Here is a 23,210-nt window from a genome sequence, read left to right as displayed (position 1 = left end):
AAGAAACAAGTAATACTTTAATGGACCTACCTATTTATAAAACGAATAATTAGAATTTAATGGAAGTAATGTATAATTTTAAATTTCGATTTATATATCTATTGGAACGGAGAAAGCAATTAAGAAACGCATCGATGTTTAACGGTGAAAGAAAAATAATATCGACACTTTAATCAATCATTCAGAGAAAATTAAAACTGAGAAAATCTCAAAAAACCGCTTTTTTCGGGACATTTCCGGTTCTAGCGGCCGGAAAAATTTCTTTTTCGAAAATTGGGCTCTGTCACATTTTGGGCATTGCCATTTTACATCATTGTGCAAAAAATCATGAAAATCTGTCGAGTATAAGTTGAAAAAATGAAGGAAAACCGTTTTACGCCGGTTTTCGCCTGTTCCGGCGATTTTTAAAGGAGTTTCCGGATTCAAAGGATGATTTTTTGGAAATCAAACAATGCTAAGTTTTGGGCATCGTCATAAAGAACATTTTTCTGTAAAGAAACAATTAAATAAGTTGAAAAAATGTGACGGAAATGTGAAAAAAACGACGATTTCCGGCACATTTCCGGTTCTACAGACCGGAAAAAATTTTTTTTCGGCAAACGGTTTTGGACACCTTTTCGGCAGTACTAATGTGCATCTATGTGCAAAAAATCGCAAAAAACTAATGATAAAATCTCGAGAAAATCTCAAAAAACCGCTTTTTTCGGGACATTTCCGGTTCTACCGGCCGGAAAATTTTTTTTTTCGAAAATCGGGCTCCGTCACATTCGAGGGTTTATAGTAATGCACCTTTGTGCAAAAAATCAGAAAAATTGAATGAGCCAATCTCGAGAAAAGTTGGTAACTAACTAACTAACTAACGAACACGGGTTAATTTATAGGACCTCCACCCCACCGGGGTAGGTCCAAAAAAGGGTATAGCCGTTATTTCCTGACCCATTTCGTGAAAACCAGGCTACAACCCAAGAGTCTAATCTTTTTTCGGAAATTTCAAACTCACTTTAGGCCAAAACCAATTAAAGCTTTCGAAGAATAATATAGGAGACTATAGAAGACGATAATGGCCGATTTCTGTACTGAGCGGGAGTTATTCGATTTCCAAATTTGCACTATTTTAACCAAGAAACTTTTTTAGCACCAATCAGGCCTACTATACTGTACACTTTGTATACTTTTTCTTGGCGCACCCGGTACATCCCCTTGGAGTACTCAACAAAACCGCACAAGACTACCAAGAAGCACAATATGTCCAATTAATAATTATATTATCATATAAAATCTTATTTTATAGTCAGGCGTATAATCACGTGATCTTTTTTCATATTTGGAAGAACCTCCTCTCCAGGCTCATTGCTTCAAGTTAAAACAGCTTTCACATGAAAAGCTTTGTCAAACATCAACGTCATAAATGGACTAAAATGTCATTTCAATCATATCATAGAAACTTAATACTCATATCGAAAAACAGTCTTAAAATATTTCTAAATGAAACAAAAACAATTTAAAAATGTTACCTTTTAAAGGTAAACACAAACAAAATTGAAATGGGAATAATTTTCCATTAACCAAGTCAAGCCTATCCTCACTAGGCTTCAAATTCTATTTGAATGCCTTTCATTGTCTATTGTTTGCAAAAGGACATTTTAATGCCAGACATTATACAAAGATTTGACTGTTACATTCTCCATAAAGTCCACTTTCTGGTTATTTGACTTCTCATGGTATGACAAAAATGAAATCTATAAAAAGAAATATCACAAAATTATATTTTGACAAGACTGTGACTTTAAAATAATTTGGTCTTCAGAATTAATTTGTCAAGATACCGATTATTAACTAAGTTTTTTACAACAAAAAGAGGTTTTGTGCAGAAATTTTTTGATGTAAACCAATTTTCATAGCATGGCCCCCGGCGTGCAAATCGAATTGAGGGGGCCAAAAAAAAATGTCGCCCACCGGATGGGCGACGAAGAAAATTTTCTACTTTTTACCCTTATTTCACCCCTCTAAACGGTATATATAAGATTTTCTAAAGTAAAAAAAAAATACTTTGCAAAATATTGGGGGGGGGGGCATGGCCCCCCCTGGCTCCCCTGGTGACGGGGGCCATGAGCACAGCGGAGTCTCTTTAACTCGATCCTCTATAACTCAAATGTTTCCTTAACTCGACCAAGTTTCATTGTCCCTTCAGTCAACAATGTCTTATAGATCTTACTCCATAACCCGAGCAAATCTTTGTTCCCCGCGCGTGTTCAAGTTATGGAAATTGGCGTCACAGAATTATATATTTGAAATCAATGCTTATTTTTTGAGTACTTTACTTTACGTCTGAACATCCCTAGTGACCACAGAACCTCCTCATTTTAGAGGTTTGTCTCTCAGGTCACGACTTCCATTTTCTTCAACATACTTCAGCTCCTCTCAAGAAGCTGGGAAGGCTTTGAAAAATTCGGAAAAATAAATGAAAGTGTTCACAATACTCAATATTCTAAGCTTATGGAAAGTCTAGGCGTGGCAAAAAGAAACAGATATTTTCCAAAGCTCATAGTTTTCTGAAAACGGGTCCATTGATAATAAGTTCATTCATAAAAATGACACAACCAAAATATATCTGTTTTTGAAATCAACTGGAGTTCAAGACCTTTCTGTTTTATAGATTACTTTCAAAATATTCACACACTTTGTGTGTTTGTTTTCTCAACAAACTTTACATTGAACTTCTCACTGATTTACTGCGAGTAACAGAAAAGGATATCGAGATCGGTAAACAACACCCATGTGTCACAGACCCGGTGACACCCCCCACTCTAACCCCACCGGAAAATTTGGACAAAACTTCGTCCCCGGTGGGAAAAAATTCCCTACAATTTCAGACAACTGTAAAATTGACTTTGCTTCGTCCGTATTTAAAATACACTGGAGTTTTTGAACTAAGAACAATAGAATTCTTATCCCCATCGGGATTTCGATAGAACTTTTCATGGGAAGAAGTTTCACTAGGGTTGTGAGACAGAGGTGTATATAAAACAGACGCTTTGGTCATTTAACTAACAAAAGAAGTTAAGTAAGCAGCTTACCCTTCTAGTCGGTGTGTTTATAAGTATCCCGTTTTCCCGAAATCGACCCCGATTCGGAGTATCTAGCCAAACGAATGCAGAAGGAGCGTCCAAGGATAAAATTACATCGAAATCCACACCATTTTCTTTACGCTGAGTTCTGTCAATTCTCCACTAAATAGAGAAAATATATTTTGATCAGTAAGAAGGTATCAAATTTAGGGATTCTTTTGGGATTATACCTCGTCAAATCACATTCTCTAGAAGAAAGTTAGATGCATAAGTTCCTCATGTTTGATATCATTTTTTACGAAAAAAAATTCTAATTGGGTTTCAAATCAAAAGCATTGGGTAGCGAAAAAAGTTTTCCAGCCAGAATTCTGTTGCATGAAGAATTTGAAGACATAATTAAAAGATTATTTATTACTTAATTGTAGACAAAAACTCTATAGATTTGAATCATAATCCGACCAAGATATCCTCGATAAGTAGGTCTGAGCTGTTTTCCTATTCCTACGTGAATTAATTTTCAGTTATCAAAATATAATCAAGTGAATCAAGGCTATCGAAACGAGATTAATTCTAGTGCTCATAAGATATGCCTAGTTTCATGACCTTTGCTCATAAAAAAGGAAAATATCTATATAGTAAGTACCTTTATATTAGGGTTTTTCAGCGTATCACCAGAGAAGTTTGACAGAAACAATTCAGTACTGGATACGACGTCACCAGTTTCAAAGTCCATCAATTGAGCAGTCATGTAAGAAGATTCAGGTAGTTGCAACTCGGTTATGCTCTTTTGAAAGATCTCAATCTAAAACATTTTCAAGAATCATAAACTGGAAAGCTCACGAAGTAATGGGTGTGACAACAATCTTTCATTTTCTATACAGATGCAAAGTGCATTTCAAAAGGTTTAACACTGTGCACTCTTAAATCAACATAGACAGATACTGAAAATGGGAATTTTGAGATAAGAATTTGACCTTTCTACTAGGATAAACAGGGAACCATTGATGTTAGTTAAAACTTTAAGTGAACGTAAGCTAGGGAATGAAGTTTATCACTTCTCAAGATTTACCATCTGAGATAAGATAAAATCGACCGAAATATATTGTAATAATCGGTGAGATATAGCCATAGGCTAGAGGCGAAGGTCCTATCCTCTTGAAAATGTGTACATAAATAAAAAAGGCTCTAGATTAAATCTATAAGCCGAAATCCAAGGTATCTTAAGATTCCTTTTTAGCCCTCAGCTGTTTCTCATCCGTAGCAATGCTTGTATTCCCCTATAAATCAAGAAACAAATAAAAGTAACGATAGATTACAGAATGCTGATTGGATGACAAATCTAACAACCAGGTCTTGTTCCACAAAATACCAAATTCTTTCCAATCGTGAAATGAGATATTGCACAGCAGTTTTTTCTCATTTGAAATATGATCTCGCACAATGTTGACAACAATGGAATCCTTGTTACGGTAAGCACTCAGTGAGGTTGGTGCAAAGAATTTCTCAACGTCATAATGCAAAATCTGTAAACAGAAAGAAAAATACTTGCCGATAAAGAACACTGCGAACAATTTCTACAAATATCATGATTAGGCATAAAGGTAAGTTTTCACAGAGGAAAGAGCCGAATGGATTGAAAATGTTTCTTTTTCAGGACAAAAATCTCCTATATTGACTATTTTCACATATTAGTGACATAATTCAATGTCAAATTAGCTGATCTACTTGACTAAAACTTTCTAAAACTATATAAGAACATACATAAGGCTTCGATGACCAAAATGTTAGGAACAAGTTAAGAATGTTAGGCTTCGCGGACTGTAAAACACCCAATTTTATAGGCAAATGGACAAAGTTATCAAAAATGACGAAAATAAGAACATGCTAAGAACATTTTTAGGCTTAAAACTCAAAATGTTAAGAACATCCGAACGCTTCAAAACTTTGGACGTTCGTGTATATGTAAATATATGGTGTGTTTCTGAAAATCTTGAGCAACGACGAAGAACCATTGACCATTAAGTACATATAAAAATGTTTGGAAAATGCCCTAAATCTCAATTTTTTTACTTGATAATATTCCACTCACGAATATCTATTTAACGAGCACACAACCGCAACTTGATTCGAATTCTATCAAAAGTTACAGCCATTTATTACAAATAAGTTGACGGTATATTTTTTATATTTTGGCCAGTATGTCATTCGAGTCCATTCATATAAAATAGCATATATCAGGCTAATTCAAAAAAATTATGATTACATCTCACACAGGATGCAATGAAAGAGAAAAAAAGATAACATCAATCATTGCATCAAATTTGTCAAAAGGGAATTCTGAACGGTTAAAAGGGAGCAAAAGAGCAAAACCACAAGTAATTATTCTCTGTCAAACTTTATAAAAAGAACGAATACATCAACTTGCATTCTTGTAGAAGGAATGATTTGCCACATCCGTAGTTTGCATACGAAGAAATTTTTTAACGGTCTATCAAGAAGGCCAAATGAAATCATTGAAAAGAATAATTGTGTACTAGGAAAGAAGACATTGAAGAGAAACCATAGTATATAAAAAAACCGCGGCTGGAATATGTACCGCATTGTCTTTTCAGTTAATTGCTGTTCTATCTCTGTCTCCGACCTTTATCAGAGCATCAAGATTGTCAGTTTATTATTTTCCTTCAAAAAAAGTTTTCTCATTGCTAGATATCTTAATCTGTACCCAATAGAACACTTGAAGTAATTTTGGACATATTCTAGGGGTATTTTGTGGAAACAATAGTTTTTCGCCAGATTTAAAATTATAAGAACTATATTCAAGAATATAAATATTTATAAATAATTCATGAAGTGTTATAAACGCAATCTGTACTTAGGTGGCCGCATCTTTTTGATTAGCTAGACTATAAGGCGGTCTCCCTTCATATATTTTTTGTGCATATCATCACTTGTATCTTTTTTGTAGTGTTAAATGATAAATAAATACTTACTTACTCTCACAACTAATAGGGTCTGGGGGGGGGGTCGGAAAAAAATTTATTTGGCACCTATTTCTTGATCAACAAATACACGTTTTTTTTTTTATTAGAACCTAGTTTATAAGAACATTTAGGCTGAAATTCGTTGAAAAATTAAGAACATCGTAAGAACATTTCCAGCCTCAGTTTGGGAAAAAATGACAAGAAACTACAATTTTTTCTTCTTTTCAAGCAGTTTTAACCGAACTTAGGGATGGATCTTCTAAATTCGAGAGTCAAATATTGTCCAAATTTTACCAATTTTAAGTGCTCTTTATTTTGCATGATATTGTCGATTTAGAGTAGTCTGAAAAATTAAGAACGCATTTAAGAACATTTTAGGCTGAAAATCGCTAAAAAAATAAGCACATCCAGGCTCAGCCAAATTTTAGGTGTTCTAATAAAAAAAAAAACGTGTAGTCATCAAATACGACAGAAATAGAACAACAGAAATTCAGATGTTATCATTCCAGCCGCGGCTTAAAATATGCAGAGCTAACGTGCTCAGTGGCGTTGTGGGAAAATTTTTCTGGAGGGGCCAAAGTCAATATTTTTTTAAATGGCGCCCCGCACCCTCCCCCCCCCCACCCCCCAATTTTCCAAAGTGGTGTCCCCACCGACTAGAAAATTTTTCAAAATCGACTGCCAAGATCCCTAAATCACTAAATAAAAGTAGAAAAATTTGACACTTGCTAGAGTGAAAAGAAAGTTAAAGAAAGAAGGTGGTGCGCGAAGCGAGCGAAAAATTGATGTTATATGATTTCAATATTGTTGTCAGCATATTGGTTTTGGGGCGCAGTTAGATTTTCATTTAATAATGCTATATTGTACAAAAAAAAACTTGTAAATTAGCTAGATTGCTTAGAAGTTACCAATTAACTGTATTGCGAGCGAAAAAATTCCAAGTATTTTAAAATGATCTAAGTAAAATTGGTCCTGGGCGCAATTTAAGGCGCATAAAGTATGATTTTTAAGATTGGGGCGTTTGAAAAAGTTCTCTTTTGGCGCCCCTTGCTCTTCGGCGCCCCTTCAAAAAAGCTCCGCTTGGGGGCCATGGCCCCCCCGGCCACAACGCCACTGACGTGCTTGACAAATATCTAACAAAAAATAGATCGATCATTCTCGATACATTTCTGACCATATCGTGTTGTTGTATAGCATGCAAATTAGCACGTATATATTTTTCAGATGCTTTTTAACTTTATCAATGGTAATCAATAAATTGCTTGGTTTATACTAGGTAGAATGACAAAGTGCTATATAAATCAACATAAAAGAACATAAAACACGGTCACAGGGAAATTCCACATGTCCAGAGAGAGTTAATTTCAACTCATTGGAGCCAGACCACAAGTTATTATTCTTTAAAGACATATGGAGAGAGCAAATTATCTTCATTCTGCAGTAAAATTGGCTTTCCCGCTTCAAATGGACCACAGATGATGAATTTTTAAACGGTCGATCAAGAAGGCCAATATATGCAATCTAATGGATACCGTATAACGTCGAATCTTTGACTATGGTCACTTTAATAAAATGAATCGGAACTTTGTTTTGCCTAGAGCGCTTTCTTTCAGTTCAAATATGTTAGTTTAGAATTATAAAAAATGGGTCAAAATAATTTGAATACTGAAAGATATAATTGTTAACATACAGCGAAGTTTTCCTACATATGATTCTTCCTTACGGCTACTTCTTTTAAATACTTGGTAGAGTAGATTTTATAGTCATCCGCGAAAATAAGTCCCAATGGAAATTTAAAAAAGGTTTTATACGCGAATTCTTTTGAATTGAATTCCAAATATTGTCAAAAGATCACTTTTAACATGTCTAGCGCTAGGCTGCTGGCATCCACTAACGGATTCGTGCTCCTTATAGAGGATGCTTAATAAGCGATATTTCCTTTGTCCAGAGATTTGCCACCTTTAGCCGATATACGGCGAGTGTCTACAAATATAACATTACGTAATGTTTTCTGTGAGGCACCAAATCATAGATTAGAAAATATATTTGTATTTCGAAAAAAAAGTAGGGGGAAGGAAGTTTGCTTCCTTTTCTTCCTCCTTTCTTGTTTAATGTGGAGATTTTGTAAAAGATTAGAAAATAAGATTTATTGAATTTAAGTGCCCTGATGTATCTTCTGTGTGTACCAACAAAAACCATGGAGGTAATAAGAAATAGATGGAGAATAAATGACTTTTATTTCATTGTACCTAATCATCGGAAGCAAACGGCTCCTTGGTTGCAATGGGAAAAAGTGATTAATTTTGTGTGCACTCATGGGAATATTTAAGTTCATAAAAAACTGAATAAAAAGGTGTTGGATTTTTAACAGCTCTATTGTGAGATAATAGCTTTGTTGATCAAAATGAGAAAAAGCTTGCCGGAACAAGCACAAAATCCTATATTTTTAAGGGCCCCCTCTCATAAAATCATCGATAGATTTAAAAAAAAATCTATATTACGATTAGGTAACCTTTAAATTAATCATCCATCAGAATTTGAAAGCCCCCTCCCTTTTAGCAAGGAAAATGTGCTGAAACTCTCAAAATTAGCAATATGTTTGCCCAAAAATACATCGATATGAAATCATAGAACTATTGTAACCTTACTACGAGAAAATTATTTTTGTATCGCGTTTGAACAAGAACTTTTTGCATAAAATGTTTATTTCAATCAGGATAAAATTCTCACTTCTGTTCTTATAAATTTACATTTTGGATTTTTTTGCTTCCAATGATAGTAAATCAAAGAAAACCGATTTGAATGAAAATATAAAAGAATTTAACGATAACTTAGGCCATTACCGAGTCATTTATTCTCCGTTTATTTCTTATTACCTCCATGATAAAACTACATTTTGATGCTTGAATTTGGACTGTATTTGTAGTGTATAAATTTTTACAACACTGGATTCGTTGATAACTTTGGCTCCAGATAATTGTTTTGTCAGTTCTACAGATATGTTGCAGATTATTTCAAGGTATTTTAGTTATGTATATACAGTACATTTTGGGGTTACATTGAATATTTCTGACATTACTTCTTTATGATTGTACAAAAGGGAGTGTTGTTATTCCCTTGTTAAATGTTTAAAAACAAAGAAAACTTTTCTCCAGCTTTGGCATTTCACTTTTCGATACTTTGTGGCCTTTGTGTTTATCTTTCTGGTGTACTTAGATTCAATTCTTTTGAACAGATTCAAGAGCAGCTGCCAGCAGAATTTTTTGAAATATCTGTTCTTTTTTTCCAGGAGAATAAATTTTATGGATAAATCTAGGAGAGACTTTTCTCAGAACACCCAGGTAAAATCCAGGGGTCGCCTTAAAGACATCTGTTCTTAAAATCCAGCAGCATATTTTAAGGAAAAACACATACAATTTCCCAGCGGACAATGTGTTCAAAAAATCCAGGAGCTAAATTGTGAAAAAAAAAACCAGATGCCAGATCTTTTTTCAAGGGAGCTTCGTAATTTTCTTAAAAGGTCTCATTTTCTAGGAGCATTTTTTTAACTTTCTTAAAGAATAGCTGTTATAGAAAGGGACCTCAAGAACAGATATTTCATACTTCCTAGCCGTTGGCTGCTCTTGCAGATTGGAGTGTTTTTGGTTATTTTCTTTCACTTTTTTGTTCATATTTGTATTTTTGAGTTTCGACCGAAGAGCTGAAGGAAAAGTTTTGATAAATTTACAGACCAGATATCTTATAAAAGCAAAAGTCAAAAATAAATTTACAGACTGTAGAAAATGCGCGCATCAGATTGTTTTTTATCTTTCTTTCTGTTTTGTTTTTCTGGTCTGGGATTCGAATTTCGAATGTAAACATTCTATTGAAAATGTTCGAAACGGTCGTTTTTGCGCGCATATTAACGTCAATCTAATTATTAACCCGCCAAGATTCTGTAAAATACATCGAATTAAAAAAAACCGAACCGGAAAGCGGTTGGTAGATCATTAAGCAGACCTATACTACCAGGGGTTTTGTAGAGGTCTGCGATTCAGACTAGTCTAGCGCCAGTAAAGAAGCGCTAATGATGCGTATTTTACAACTACGATCTCCACCGTTCGTAATATATGATGCAAAAGGGGAATTCCCTCAAAATTTGAAAACCGCAAGTGATTTTTAAGTGCTTTAAAGTACGGTTGGAAAGTACAGTTTTTAACTCTGAGTTTTAACATGAGACTCAAGATTTAAGACCTTAGGTTCTCAGGATCTAAATGCTCCAAGTTGTTCCAATAATGTTGAGAATATAGCCTGGAAGCCACTTAACCCCCCCCCCAAATAGAAAAATCCAATGAAACAAAGTGGAAGTACTGAAATTGCAATTCTCGCCCCAGCTTTAAGTTCTGACAAATACTAAAATACCCAAAAGTGCCAATTTATTTCGGTGGGATTGTAATATGCATAGTTTGGCAGTAAAATAGCAAAAATAGCACAGAATCGCGAAAATATTACAATAGAGTCTTCCGCGAAATTTCGCAGATGAGCTAAACCGCGAAATTTAATCCCCACGAAATTAATCCCATTGAAGTAAACGCCCTTCCTAGTGGGGAGGCGTTTATTCAAAGAGGGCGTTTATTTGAGGGGCGTTTAAAAAAAGGGGGCATTTTTTGAAGTAATACGGTTATAAATGAAATAAAAAAAATATAGTTGATGCTCTCTTATTCGACTTTCTACTATTCGATGCGCTCCATTACTCGATAATATTAAAAGTCACAGACAACATAAAAATCTATTATTCAATACGCTCCCTTATTGGATTAAAATCCAATCCAATCGAATTAGAGAGCATCAACTATGGAAGTTTTGATATAATATTACCTTCCATTGTCCATTATATTCAAGAGATGACCATGAAGGACCTGGCCAGATATCATTCAATTGCCAATACAAAGCTCCCATTGTATGCCCTTTACCATCAATCAAGGTGTCTTGAAGTCTCCTGTAATGCTCACTTTCATATTTGATGCAGAGAGATTGGACAATCTGTGATAGGTACACCATCATTGAAAGATACAATGTAGTGTTTTTACTGGATCGCGGTAATTCGAAATGCTGACGAACGAAAGCCTCGATTTCCATGTTTCCTGGAAAGGAAGAATAACAGTAGCTCTCGATAATTTAAACCTTTACTATTTGAATTTTTTAAGGTATGGCGAACTGAATTGGAAGATAGTAAGCTCATGCAAAAAACTCCCCTAGTCTTTTCTAGTTCGAAGGAAAGTCTTTAAAGCCTTGAAGATTTAAACGCCAACTGAGAACCATGTTAGTAATGGAAAACAATGGAAAAGAAATACAGAATTCTAAAGGATATTAAAAAAAAGTGACAGTTGAAAATGTTACACAGCTTAGGAAAAGTAGATGTCACAGTTTTTCATCAAAGTCCATTCGCTAATTGTGTACCATTTCTTGCTTTCATACGAAAACCATGTTATGGTAATAACATTTTATGCTTGAGTGTTTTCCATAGCTTAGTAATCGATATAGACACTTAAAGCGAATGGACAAAATCATGTCAATCACAAAAACCCTGACTCGCCTTGAAACAGTTATCAAAGAGATAATTCATAAGACCCAAATCCTGCTTTTAATAAACAAAGATGAAGAAAAAACTGGAAACATTAAGAAATATCATATTACAAAAGTTGGTATAGTATTATTTGTAAGTAGGACACGATTGCTCGAGATAATTTATAAAGTGTCCTTTGGTATAATGTGCGCGCGGTCGACTAAGTTCCTATATATCGCTCAACCACTTTCAAAATTCTAAGTTCGTGTATGACTACAATTTTTAAATCCTCAGATCACTCCGATCGCAAGTGAAGGATCCTCAGTGCTTTATATTCTAAATAATGAGATTGCTCCAAAACGAAAATCTTCCAACCCCTGGACCTTATTAGGACCCCCCATCGTTTATTGATGGCTAACAGATAAAACACCTATAAAGGAGGACCCCAAGCGGTATGCGTGATGTCGTGATAGGGACTTTTATCTAGCTTGATTACGTGATTTTTTCATGATTGCGTGATTAGAGGTCAAAACGTGATCGTGATCGTTTTTGAGCCGTGATACGTGAATTGGACTTTGTTTCAAAGGGATGTGTGACTATCCAAGTTTTTTTTGCTGATTTGCGTGCTCGTGATTGAAGACAAAAAATTGCGCAATATCGTGATCAGAGCTAACGCTGGCGGAGCCTTATAATATAGGATTAGCCTGCCAAACATAAAAAATAACATATAACATGAAAAATAGTCATTCAAATCTGTATATATTTCTTCCTTTGTGAATTGGAGTGAGTTTTGAAGTCAACTCTTGTACTCCAAAGTCTAACGGTAGGTGTAATATGTTCATATTAGGCGAAAATAAAAATATATAGTGTTTCCGGAATGCGGGTGAAGGAAAAAAGCTCTCATGCAGCCGGCCGGAAAATTTTTTTTGTTGCTATTTTTGATAACTTAAGATCATTAAAATATAACTTTTAAAGATAACTTTTATGTACAAACAGCATGAAGTAAGCCTTGAATACTAATGTATCAAATACTAACGAACAAAACTTGATTTACAAGCGGCAATATCTAACCAAACAACGTTTGATAGCTTGGACGGTCAACTTGATTTTCTTTATGATGAACCATAAGTCTGCGGCCTGGTCATAAAAAAATTCTTTTTTCACCCGGCCGGTTTCCGGAAACACTACAATTTTTTATTTTCGCCTTATAGAAAGATTTTTACGAGGGTTTCCCTTTGGTTGGGACTGAGAATTCATTTGAATTTGTAGAAAAAATCGAATAGTGTAAGTTTAAATTTACGACAGCCCACTGTATCTATAAATTTGTAAAAGAGCCGTACAACATTTAATTAATTATTTTTCGCGTTGAAATCAAAATAACCTTTCGTATATTTTGTGCGTTTATACTCTAGTGTTGTCTTGATCGTGTAATGAAGTATATTTAATTGCGCTAAAATCATCTGCATTTCATCTTCGCCATACACAATACTAGGATCCAGATCTCTGACGGCCTTTTCGTAGATAAATCCATCAGGTGACAACAGGCTTTCCAATTTTCTTCTACATTTTTTGTCTACATGTGCACCGTGTGGAACATCTAAGTATTTGACGTGAAGTGGTACAAACCATGAAGGTCCGTACTGACCATACATTCGATTCTTAGCATCTTTATGACACGATAATCGCTCAGAACTCATGTAACACGTACATACTGATTTGAGGGTTGGTCTTGTACCCCCTTCCTCCATCATTTCATCAACCATGTTATCGTTAAAAACCATTTTATTGTGTGGACATCCTCTTTGTATCCAACTTACTTCGGCCGAAGGTTTGCCGCCCGGATCCATTGCAATGCCTTTTAAAACATTGCGCAATCTTTTGAATAATATGTCCTGAGGGACGTCTACATGTATGTCTATATCGCCATCTGAAGTTAAATAAGAACTTCCTCTTAAAACACCCAACTCTGTTCCACTTCTCGGGAAATAAACAGCTCCCATTTTATCCAACTCGTCCCATAATCGTTGGCGCATTTTTGAACATTTTGTCGGTGGTTTCAGCTCTCGTCCGAAAGTACAATTCGGACGAATAAAACTTGGGCCTGGTCGGACGGCAGGCTTCCACGTTTTTTTACGATGTGGATAAAAGGACCAGGTATTTTTCGGGTTCGGGTGCCACCATCTATGATGTTAAAAATGGAAATGAATTATTGTCAGACACCTTTTTGAAACTTATAAAATTTACCATACCAATAGAACGAAGGCATTCCTGAAAAATTTAGATTGCATAGACTAGAAATTTAAGTCTGAATAACTCCATAACATGCACGGGGAACACAAATTTGTTTTGAGTTGAGGAAATTTCGAGTTGTGGAGTAAGGTTTATAAGGCATCGTTAAATGTAGATAGGAAAAAACTTATTTATCTTAAGGGGACATTCGAGTTAAGAGACTCTGCATTACTTTCTACCTGACACACTTATCGTTCCAATAATATTTATCAATTTTCTTCAAATTGACTTTCTGTAGATGGTGCAAATATCGTGGAAACCATTTCTGTCTCTCTAGTTTCTCCATTTCAACATATTTTGGATATGGACAATCTCCTTTCCATGTTTGCTTGTAAACTTCAATTGGTTGGAATTCATCTTGTTGGAATTCATCTGGTTGACCCCTTATAAAAATATGAAAACGTTATGTCAAAAACATGACACTTCGAGAGATTCTTTTTTAAACTAACATTTTGATGGGCAAAAACAGCTTAAAATGTATGCTGGTGTTAAAATTTAGCAAAGTTAATGAAAAAATGTGTCCCATAAACTCTACATTTAAAATTTATTAAAAATAAAGTGCTTAAATTTTAGGTGGGCCAAAATAACTTTGCTTATGATATAATGTATCTAAAAGTTTTGCAACATCAATGAAAATAGTGCCGCATACAGTATTCTTTATAAGAACAATTCAAGAACAATAGGTCAAAGTATTAAGAATCGGGGTACAGTCTAGACTACTTCAATTCTGCCCTAAAGACCAGAGCAATATGAAATCAATTTTATTTTGATTTTGATTTTTGAGATTTTAGAGTCAGTCAAGCCCGTCGAAAAACTAATCAAACTAATGCATAACATCGATTTCGTAAGGATCGTGCAACACTAAAAAAAGACTGGGAAAGAATACAATAAGTCACCGCTAGATTGTGTTGGAATATAAAGCGCCCTATTAGAGAAAATTCAATTTTTGACATCTCGGCGTGAAACAAAATTCTTGTTATAGATTTGACAATTGTTCTCAAATAGTTAATTTTCAAGCGCCTTCAAAAGTATACCGTGCGCGTAAAAAAATTCCAACCATCTGTTATCAGGTTAGAAAAAAAGTTACTCACTCTGTTGTGGCTTTGTTTCGCTTGGGCAGATCCTCCTTGTAGTATAATAAAGTCACAACCATCAAGATTACAGTGAGAACCTTTAAAGGCTTTGATGATCTCCAATAAGTCATTATTTTTATTGTAATTAAAACGCTGTAACCTGCTCGCTGCTGTAACCAAAATTTTAGTTAAAAATCTTTAAAATGTTGCACGTTTTGTTATCATAAAGAACAAACCATATAAGAACATAAGGCTTTGATGGTGAAAATGTTAAAAACAAGTTAAGAAATTCTTTACAGACTCTAAGACACTCAATTTCTTAGAAAATTGGGTAATACTCACAATATGGTGAAAATAAGAACATGCCAAGAACATTTTAAAGCCCTATCTAGACTCACAGTCCCGGAAATACCGAATAGCTCATAGAAGCAAACCGGAATGTTTAAATATTCTATTTGTATAGTGTAAACAGAGCTTTAAGGTCTTGTCTACTAGTTTATTATTTAAAATTTTCATTTTTAAACTGTTCCTATTTATACTATTCATAGTTCATTTAAAAGATACCGTAAGTTGGTCTAACGTCGACATCCGTCTTCTAATTTCGACACCCTTCTTTAGAGATAGGAACAATAGAAACTGAGGAAAGTCGGAATCGCTGATTGACTTTGTTTAGCACAATGAGAGGAAAAATCTTTAGTCAATCAGCGATTTCGACCTTCTTATTATTCCTATCTATAAAAAAGGATGTCGAAATTAGAAGACGGATGTCGACATTAGACCAACTTACGGTATTAAATTGCCAATTATCTGTTTCTCTTCATTTATTAAACCCAAACTTAAAAATTGAGACTTCTGTCCTTGACACAATTGGCAGACAAAATTTATTTGGTTGAGGCATATTACGAACTACTTCATTGACGACGTAAAATTTCGCAAACGAGTCTTCAACTCGTGAAATTAAATTCCTGCCAAAGAATTTCTGTAGCTGCCTTGTACTTATGGATTATTAACCGAAAAGCCGGTCGCTCTATTTTAGCTACTTATACATACAATTCTATACTATGCTAAAATCTCTGACAAAGAAAAGTTTTTCTAGTAGACAAGACCTTACTCTGATAATCTATCTTACAGCCTGAAACAGCCGTTATTTCGTTTTTCAAAGGGTTCCATTTAGGGGTCCATTTGGGGGTCCAACTTTTGTCGTCGCCCATAATAGCCATGGTATATCAAGAATTATTTAATGGCTGTTTTTGCCTACAGGTATATAATAATAAAAGATATCTTCCATCACCAAGATTACGTAAACACGTCAACTTACTCGAAGGAGTGCAAAGACGTGCAACAAGATTGGTCCCAACGTACCGCAGCCTTTCATATAGTGATAGGCTCAAAATTCTCGGCTTACCAACACTCGAATTTCGAAGACGATTTTGTGATATGGTACAGGTTTACAAACACCTCCACTACTACGATAAAACAACAATACCTGACAAGTTGAGTAAACGTCCGCGTCCAAATCGAAGACACCCCCATGAGCTTCTACCTAACTTCGCAAATGACGGTTTCCACGGACCTCAAACGAAATCCTTTTATTACAGATGTGTGCCAACCTGGAATAGACTGCCGAGAAATTTCGTTTCAGCAAAGTCTATAAAGACCTTCAAAGAAAACCTCAACGATGCATAGGAAAACCATCCCTCAAAATACGATTCAAGAATAGTGTAAAATAAGATCGGTTAGAGGCCCACTGTGAGCCTAGCTTGTAAATCTGTATAATAATAATAATCACAAAATAAAAAGTACACTACTCCGAGTTTCGTGCTACTGCACTTTTCAAATGTACAAAATAAAATGAACCTATTTAGAAATTCTCTTCTTTTAAAAAAGCTGAAAAATGTTTAAAAAATTGAGATAATTGGTGCAATAAAAATTGATGTATGTATAAAAAGCCGAAAAATGTTAAAAAGTTGAGATAATTGGTGCAAAGGGTAGTAAAAAATGTATGGAAAATGCTAAAGTTAGTCCGGTGAGACTGCTTTAAAGCTTTTGAGAAGAAATTTATTTACATGACTGCATTTGGATATTAATTCCGAACGTTTATTAATAAATTAAGTCAAGTTCTGACGTCATAATGAAATTTTTCTGTCAGGCACAAATTACATTGTTTTGAGCCATTAATGTAAGGATCATTTTGTGATGAAAGATAACTTTTAATATTGTAGTATTCATCAGAAAAGAATTTTCATTTTATCCACTTTTTTCTTTGATCTGGACAGGTAACGTGGAAAGTAAAAGGTAGGAGGAAAAGAAGTTTGTATCAGCACTACCGTTAAAGTTGAGTCTGTTAAACTGCGCGCCCTGCGCGCCTTCGCCCCCAGCGCACCTGCGCTCCTCGCGCGCCTTAATCTTTTTTGCACGCCTTTGCACCTTCTAATTTTTGGCGTGCCCTAATTTTTGCGCGCCTTATAATTTTTTACGCGTTTCTGATACAGCCCCATTTTCGATTTGAAATCTTCATTTTAGCCTAAGTTGATGGAAATGAAATGCACTTTCAAAATCTACACAAAAAAGTTGCAAATTTGGTCTTTTTGGAGAGATTTTGGCCATTGAAGTAAAAAAAAATGCCAAAGTTTTCCAGAAATTCACTTTTTCAACGAGTGAACGAAAATCCAAAGAGGCGCACAAAGGGTTAAAATGTTTTCAATTATTTAAATTATGGAGTCACTTGACTATGACTTTTTATACAGAATTATATAGAACATCAAGAAGGGTCCAAAATCTTTTTGAAAAATAACTAAACATATATTGATGAGATATTATGTGAAACAATTTGAGATTTCTGAGTAAGTTTAAACGACGGTATTCTAGGCTACGCGCATCGTCTAACAAAAGCCTGTTCTTCATACTATTTACGGTTTTGTTGACTTTTCTTGGACGAGCGAGATTGAATGCTAAGGAGGTTCCCTCAGCTCCAAGTTATCTATTGCTTAGATCAGACTACCTGATATATTCCAATAGAGGATCGACAGACGCCAACGTTAAAGCTCTAAAGGCGCAGGTCAAACAATTTCCCATCGTAGAGGAATGATAGTTGGCCTTAGAATATGTACCGCATCCCGAGTCGGGTTCAACTTCCCTTACCGGTAAAGCTTGAACATTTTGATAATTCCCTTAAGAGAGGACTGGGCAACCTCGCCCACTGTAAGAAACTACATATTATTTTATAAGCAGCCCTCAAATAAGCCATAAATCTCTTAACAGGGTGTCTAAGGGTTTTTTTTTCGGGGTTTTCAAGGTTTTCAAGGTTTTTTTGGTAATTTTTAAGTGGTTTTTCAAGGTTTCTATGCAAAAACTTCGGCACTTTTCAAGGTTTTTTTGGTACTCAGATGGCTCTTTACAGGAATTTTTTTTTTTTTTCAGAGTGGTAGGTGAAAGAAAAACAGAGGACAGCAAATAAAATTTATTCGATTTTGGTGCCCGGTGAATTACTTCTACAGTTAAATTCCTATCTCCCTCTCGAGAAGAATACCACAAAAAGAAATACTCCAGCTCCCTAGTCTTCCAACTGTTGAAATAAAGAATTAGAAGCAAAACCAATTGTTTACAGTGACCGAGGAGGCGCAACCATGGTTTGCGCCGACGAGAGAAAATTTTGATTTTGACTCTTTCAAATGGCTAAAAAACGCCTTGTTTTTGATTTTGTTTTTTACAAAAATCAATTGACAAAAGAGTTGTTTTAAGGAATCCTCAAAATTTTATTGATGAACGGCCATTATTCCAAGACGCCCTGAAGCGATTTGAAAATTGGGGAACAGTCGATTTCTTAGGGCTCATGCAAACAGAACATTAGTGACAAAAACTTAGCTAATGATAAAAGAATATGTTGCATTCGTTGCAACAGAATCGCAACAGAAACAGGAAATTATGGAATTCTCTAAATGTTATGAAGGGTTTAGCGCCGCAGGCGATTTTTTACTTATTCTTACTTTTCAAATGACTGGATGGTGCTTTTCAAGGTTTTTAACGACGATTTTTCAAGGTTTTCAAGGTTTTTTCCCAGAAAATTGATAGTTTTCAAGGTTTTCAAGGTGGGGTGGTTCATTTTCAAGGTTTTCAAGGTCCCGTAGACACCCTGTTAAAGTAAAAGCCTTTTAGATAATCTAAATAAGCATAAAACATGGTATAAAATAAGGGATGGTCGAAGCAAATTTTTCAGGAAAGCAACTCGAGCCCCGACCCGAAAATTGGATTCGCTTATAAACAAATGTTTAACTTCATTGACGCCAATGGGACTTTAAGTTCTTTTAAGAAGGTGATGACTCTTAGGAGAGCTTGGAGTGAAGGAGCCCTTTTTCTATTTGCGCTAGACCTGGGAGTTCCTAGAAACTTACCACCTTGTCTTTGCTGTAGATTATATTGAGTTTTTACTAAGTAAAAGGAATCCACTACCCTTTATATAGGCTGGATCAAGTTTCTCAATCACGGCCACGCAAAATCTTTGATCGGAGTTTTATAATAGCGGTGTAAATGCTTCGAGGGCGCTAGGTTAACTTTTCCTCGAATACTTTGATGATGTAGCGTCGTTTGACGTAAATTTTTAACACTGCATATTTCTTAGCGGGTACCACTTTCAGAAAAATACTCCAATCGAAGATGGCGGATGTAGCTTAGTCCAGGGATATATAAAGGTCAGTGGTACCACTTTAACCCTTTAAGTGCCGATGTCGTATATATACGACATGGGCTATATAGGAGGGCGAAGCCCTCCTGTAATGCCCAGTTTGAGTTAGAAATCGTTGTTTTTGGTCGAACTCGTAGGAATTAGATTGTCCTTTATGGTCAAGCAAAAAAAAATTCAAAAGTGAGTCTTTCCAGCGAAATTTTAAGCAAAAAAGTCAAAAAAATGCAAAAAATTGACAAAAATTCACTTTTTTGAGATTCTGACCGTTTTTTGACTATTTTTGGTCAACGAGTGATCCAAGAACCTCCAAATTAGGCCCTGTTTTACTTTATTCTGTCTTCTAGTGAATTGATTTGAAATTTTACCACTGGGCACCTTTTCATCAGTTCAGTCAGGTCCACGCAGCGGGCCTGACTGCTTTATTTCCCTAACCTACCCCCCCCCCCCCTTGGCCGCCGCCCACCACGCCCTTCCTAAATCGGGCGGCGCCGAAGGCGCCCAAAAGAAAGAAGAGACTCTAAGCTATCCAACGAGCTATATACGAGCTTCTAATTCCTTCTAGATCAGGAGATATAAGCCCTTAAAGTTTGAACTAGCGATTTTTTAAAAAAAACTTAGAAAAAAGGACCCTGGCACTCAAAGGGTTAAAAAAAAAGGATCAACGATGGCGGATGTAGCTTGGTCCAGGGATATTGTTTAGTTGTCGTTCTTCAAAAGAATCTTTTGTTTTATTTCGGTTTATTTATCTCATTTTTTACACAAAATCTGGCCATCACTCTTATACGATTATTAGACGCTTATCTCTACGAACACATTACTTAACTTACATTTTGTCTGAATATAAATATTGATCGTTATTTATCCGTGTTTATTATGCTTAGTGCAGTTAGATATTAATTTACTTTAAACGGGACAATTTTTTCAAAGTTATTGTAATTAGAAATTTTTTGACAATCAAGAATTTAATGCGTTACCGTTAGCATGGTGTTGTCTATGAAACATGAGAGAACTGTTCCAATATAATTGATCTTTCATTTTCCAACTAACTTCTTCGAGTAGTTGAAAGGAAGGATATGATTGGTAGCCATATTCTGAAGCGAATCGAGGTTTAGGGAATGTGTCCGGGTCCCAACAGTCTTTCTTGTAGTCATAAAAATGTACTGAAAAAAATGTAAAGCACTTTACAGGAAATCTTAACTGATGATGCACATGGGGAGTATTAGTTTCAATATGGATGAGCATCCGGCAGTTTTTATTTCCGGTACTTTTGAGGCAGATATGTTCAATAAACTGTTCTTATATTTCTATCGCTACTAAAATTTAATCTACAATGTCTTTTTTATAATGTGAACTGCTTCATCGTATCAATCTTTATACAATAGAAAAGCCAGGCCATTAGCTGACACCTACCATCTCCAAATCTTTCATCTTGAGGGTTTTTAGCAATATATTTCTCTGCTACATTTTCATTGCCATTTGAGGGCGAGGACAAGAAATAAGGGCGTGTTTTATCTTCCGATTCTATGATTGGTTTAATCGTATCTGCGTAGAGCTGAAAAGATAGATGAACATAACACAACACAAAAAAATCTTTATAGATATTCCGACATCTGTCTTAGGTACTTACCGTGATTGTTTTTTTTTTCATCTCAGAGACGATAAGATAAGATAAAGTCGACATTTTCCGTGGATAGCCCAGTAATTTAGGACTTTTAGGCAGTCATTCGATTGTTTTCACTGGGTCCATGGCCAGCCGGCTCGGCTATCTATGAAGTGAACGGAACATTGGAAGGAGCGGGGATTCGAACCGCGAATCCATGGTTTAAGACGCTGATGCCTTTGACCACTTGGCCATCATTCCAAAAGATAAGCAGATATGCTTATAGTGCACGAAGTAGAGTTTACCGCGATATTTTACCTTTCCATAATCCGTAGTTAGACGTTCTCTATTCGTTTTGACTTCATCCCTGAGTTTAAAAGAACAAAAAGCTTTGAATCAATGATTGATATGATAAATCTTTTGATCTGCCATTCTAGTAAAATCATATAAACCTTTCAAATATCACATTTTCGTGACAGCCTGGAATAGTTGGCAATTTAAAAGACATTTATCTCACCACCAAGATTGTGCAATAGCGGCCTCGTTTTCATTATTTCCACTCCAAGCAATGATTGAAGGATGATGATGTAATCGTCGGGTCTGTAAAACATACAAACATCAAGTAACGATAAAGGTTACCTTACTGTCAAAGACATCCTATTTTATAATAGTAGGGGGCCAAGCCTGGGGTTCCGTGGCATCATTTTTACGACCGAACCATTTTTATTCTATTCCAAAGAACAGTATATAACAAGATATTTTTGAGAGGGAGGACGCGCATTAGGCCTGGGAAAACTTTTTGTCACCAAAATAGTGACGCCATAGGCAAAACTGCAAGGAAAAATAAGGGGTAGAGAAATAGCTTATTTTCAAAAGCCAAAATAAACGAAAATGAATGGTACCATTTGATAGAACATGAAATTTTGAGCAAAAAATTGTATTACAACAACTCTCTGACTAAAACACACAAAGAAATACGGCTGCTTTTAGACCAACTAACTGTCTGCTCTACTGTGAATTTGACGTCAAATCTTGTTTTGATCGTACTGAGGTCGGTATGTTTTTGAACTATTTCTTTGTGTTTTAGTCAGAGAGTTGTTGTAATAATTTTTTCGCTCAGAATTCCACGCTCTTTCAGATGGTACCAATCATTTTCGTTTATTTTGAATTTTGAAATAGGCCCGGAATCAGCTATTTCTCTGCCCCTTATTTTCCCGTGCAGTTTTGCCTATGGCGTCACTTTTTTGGTCATAAAAAGTTTTTCCGGGACTAACCCACGTCTTCCCTCTCGAAAATATCTTGTAATATTGTTCTATGGAATGGACTAAAAATGGCTAGGTCGTAAAAAAGATGTCACGGGACCCCAGGCTCGGCCCCCTACTATAAAAAGTAAACTATATTGCTTACCCATTGCTTTTAAAACACTAGAGAAAAAAGTTATCTAAAGAACACTAATAACGTGGAAAAGTGAATAGAGAGATGGTCCAGGATTACACCTTAAAATTGAGTAGGGGCTATAGGGCAAAAAGCAACATTTTGATTTAGTTGAAGTTTTTTACAAGCAACTTTTCTATCCCGTCTCCCGTATACTGTCAAAGTTTGTGTGTAATAAATAAAAAATCAACAGGAAATTATCATTTGTATAAATTGTTCAAAGGGAATTTCCTAAGAACATATAAGGAATTACTATGATTTCAGATTAAACCACAATTAGTTATTCATTGTCAAAGGTTATAAAATGACATCAAAAATAAACAACTCAGCTTTTTCCTTTAGTAAAATTGCTTTTCCAACGCCCAACGGCCCAACGTAAACAACGTAAAAATTAATTTTTGAACGGTCTATTAGGAAGGCCAAAGTAAAAAAATCAACCAAGTAATGTTAAAGCTTCTTGAAAAGGAGGTATACAAAAACCCTCCTCCTAATCTAGGTAGGTAGAGTATTAAAGCTGTGCTGCCACGATCCTGAAAATG

At 35.3% G+C, this 23,210-nt stretch overlaps 1 protein-coding gene across 2 annotated transcripts in view; it reads right to left on the bottom strand.

Annotated features, from left to right (window-relative positions):
- Positions 1-421: 421 nt before the first annotated feature.
- The window catches only part of LOC136810599 (beta-mannosidase-like), a 41,701-nt gene continuing 18,912 nt past the window's right edge, over positions 422-23,210 (bottom strand). The window contains exons 9-17 of one of the 2 annotated variants that reach the window (XM_067067157.1): positions 21,755-21,837; positions 21,556-21,604; positions 21,048-21,189; positions 20,612-20,797; positions 10,907-11,172; positions 4,385-4,591; positions 3,712-3,870; positions 3,078-3,230; positions 422-1,739 (exon numbers count right to left, since the gene is read on the bottom strand). In XM_067067157.1, the coding sequence (XP_066923258.1) occupies positions 1,644-1,739; positions 3,078-3,230; positions 3,712-3,870; positions 4,385-4,591; positions 10,907-11,172; positions 20,612-20,797; positions 21,048-21,189; positions 21,556-21,604; positions 21,755-21,837 (1,341 nt within the window). In that variant the 3' untranslated portion in view covers positions 422-1,643. Of the gene's footprint in view, positions 1,740-3,077; positions 3,231-3,711; positions 3,871-4,384; positions 4,592-10,906; positions 11,173-12,975; positions 13,776-14,062; positions 14,267-14,974; positions 15,166-20,611; positions 20,798-21,047; positions 21,190-21,555; positions 21,605-21,754; positions 21,838-23,210 lie in introns of those variants that run through there. The other variant, XM_067067158.1, reaches the window with a different exon arrangement.

Source organism: Clytia hemisphaerica, unplaced genomic scaffold (genome assembly GCF_902728285.1).
Source record: "Clytia hemisphaerica strain Z4C2 unplaced genomic scaffold, Clytia hemisphaerica genome assembly, whole genome shotgun sequence".
Lineage (NCBI taxonomy): Eukaryota > Metazoa > Cnidaria > Hydrozoa > Leptothecata > Clytiidae > Clytia > Clytia hemisphaerica.
Note: the sequence above shows the minus strand (reverse complement) of the source record. Positions and strands in the feature narration are given on the sequence as shown.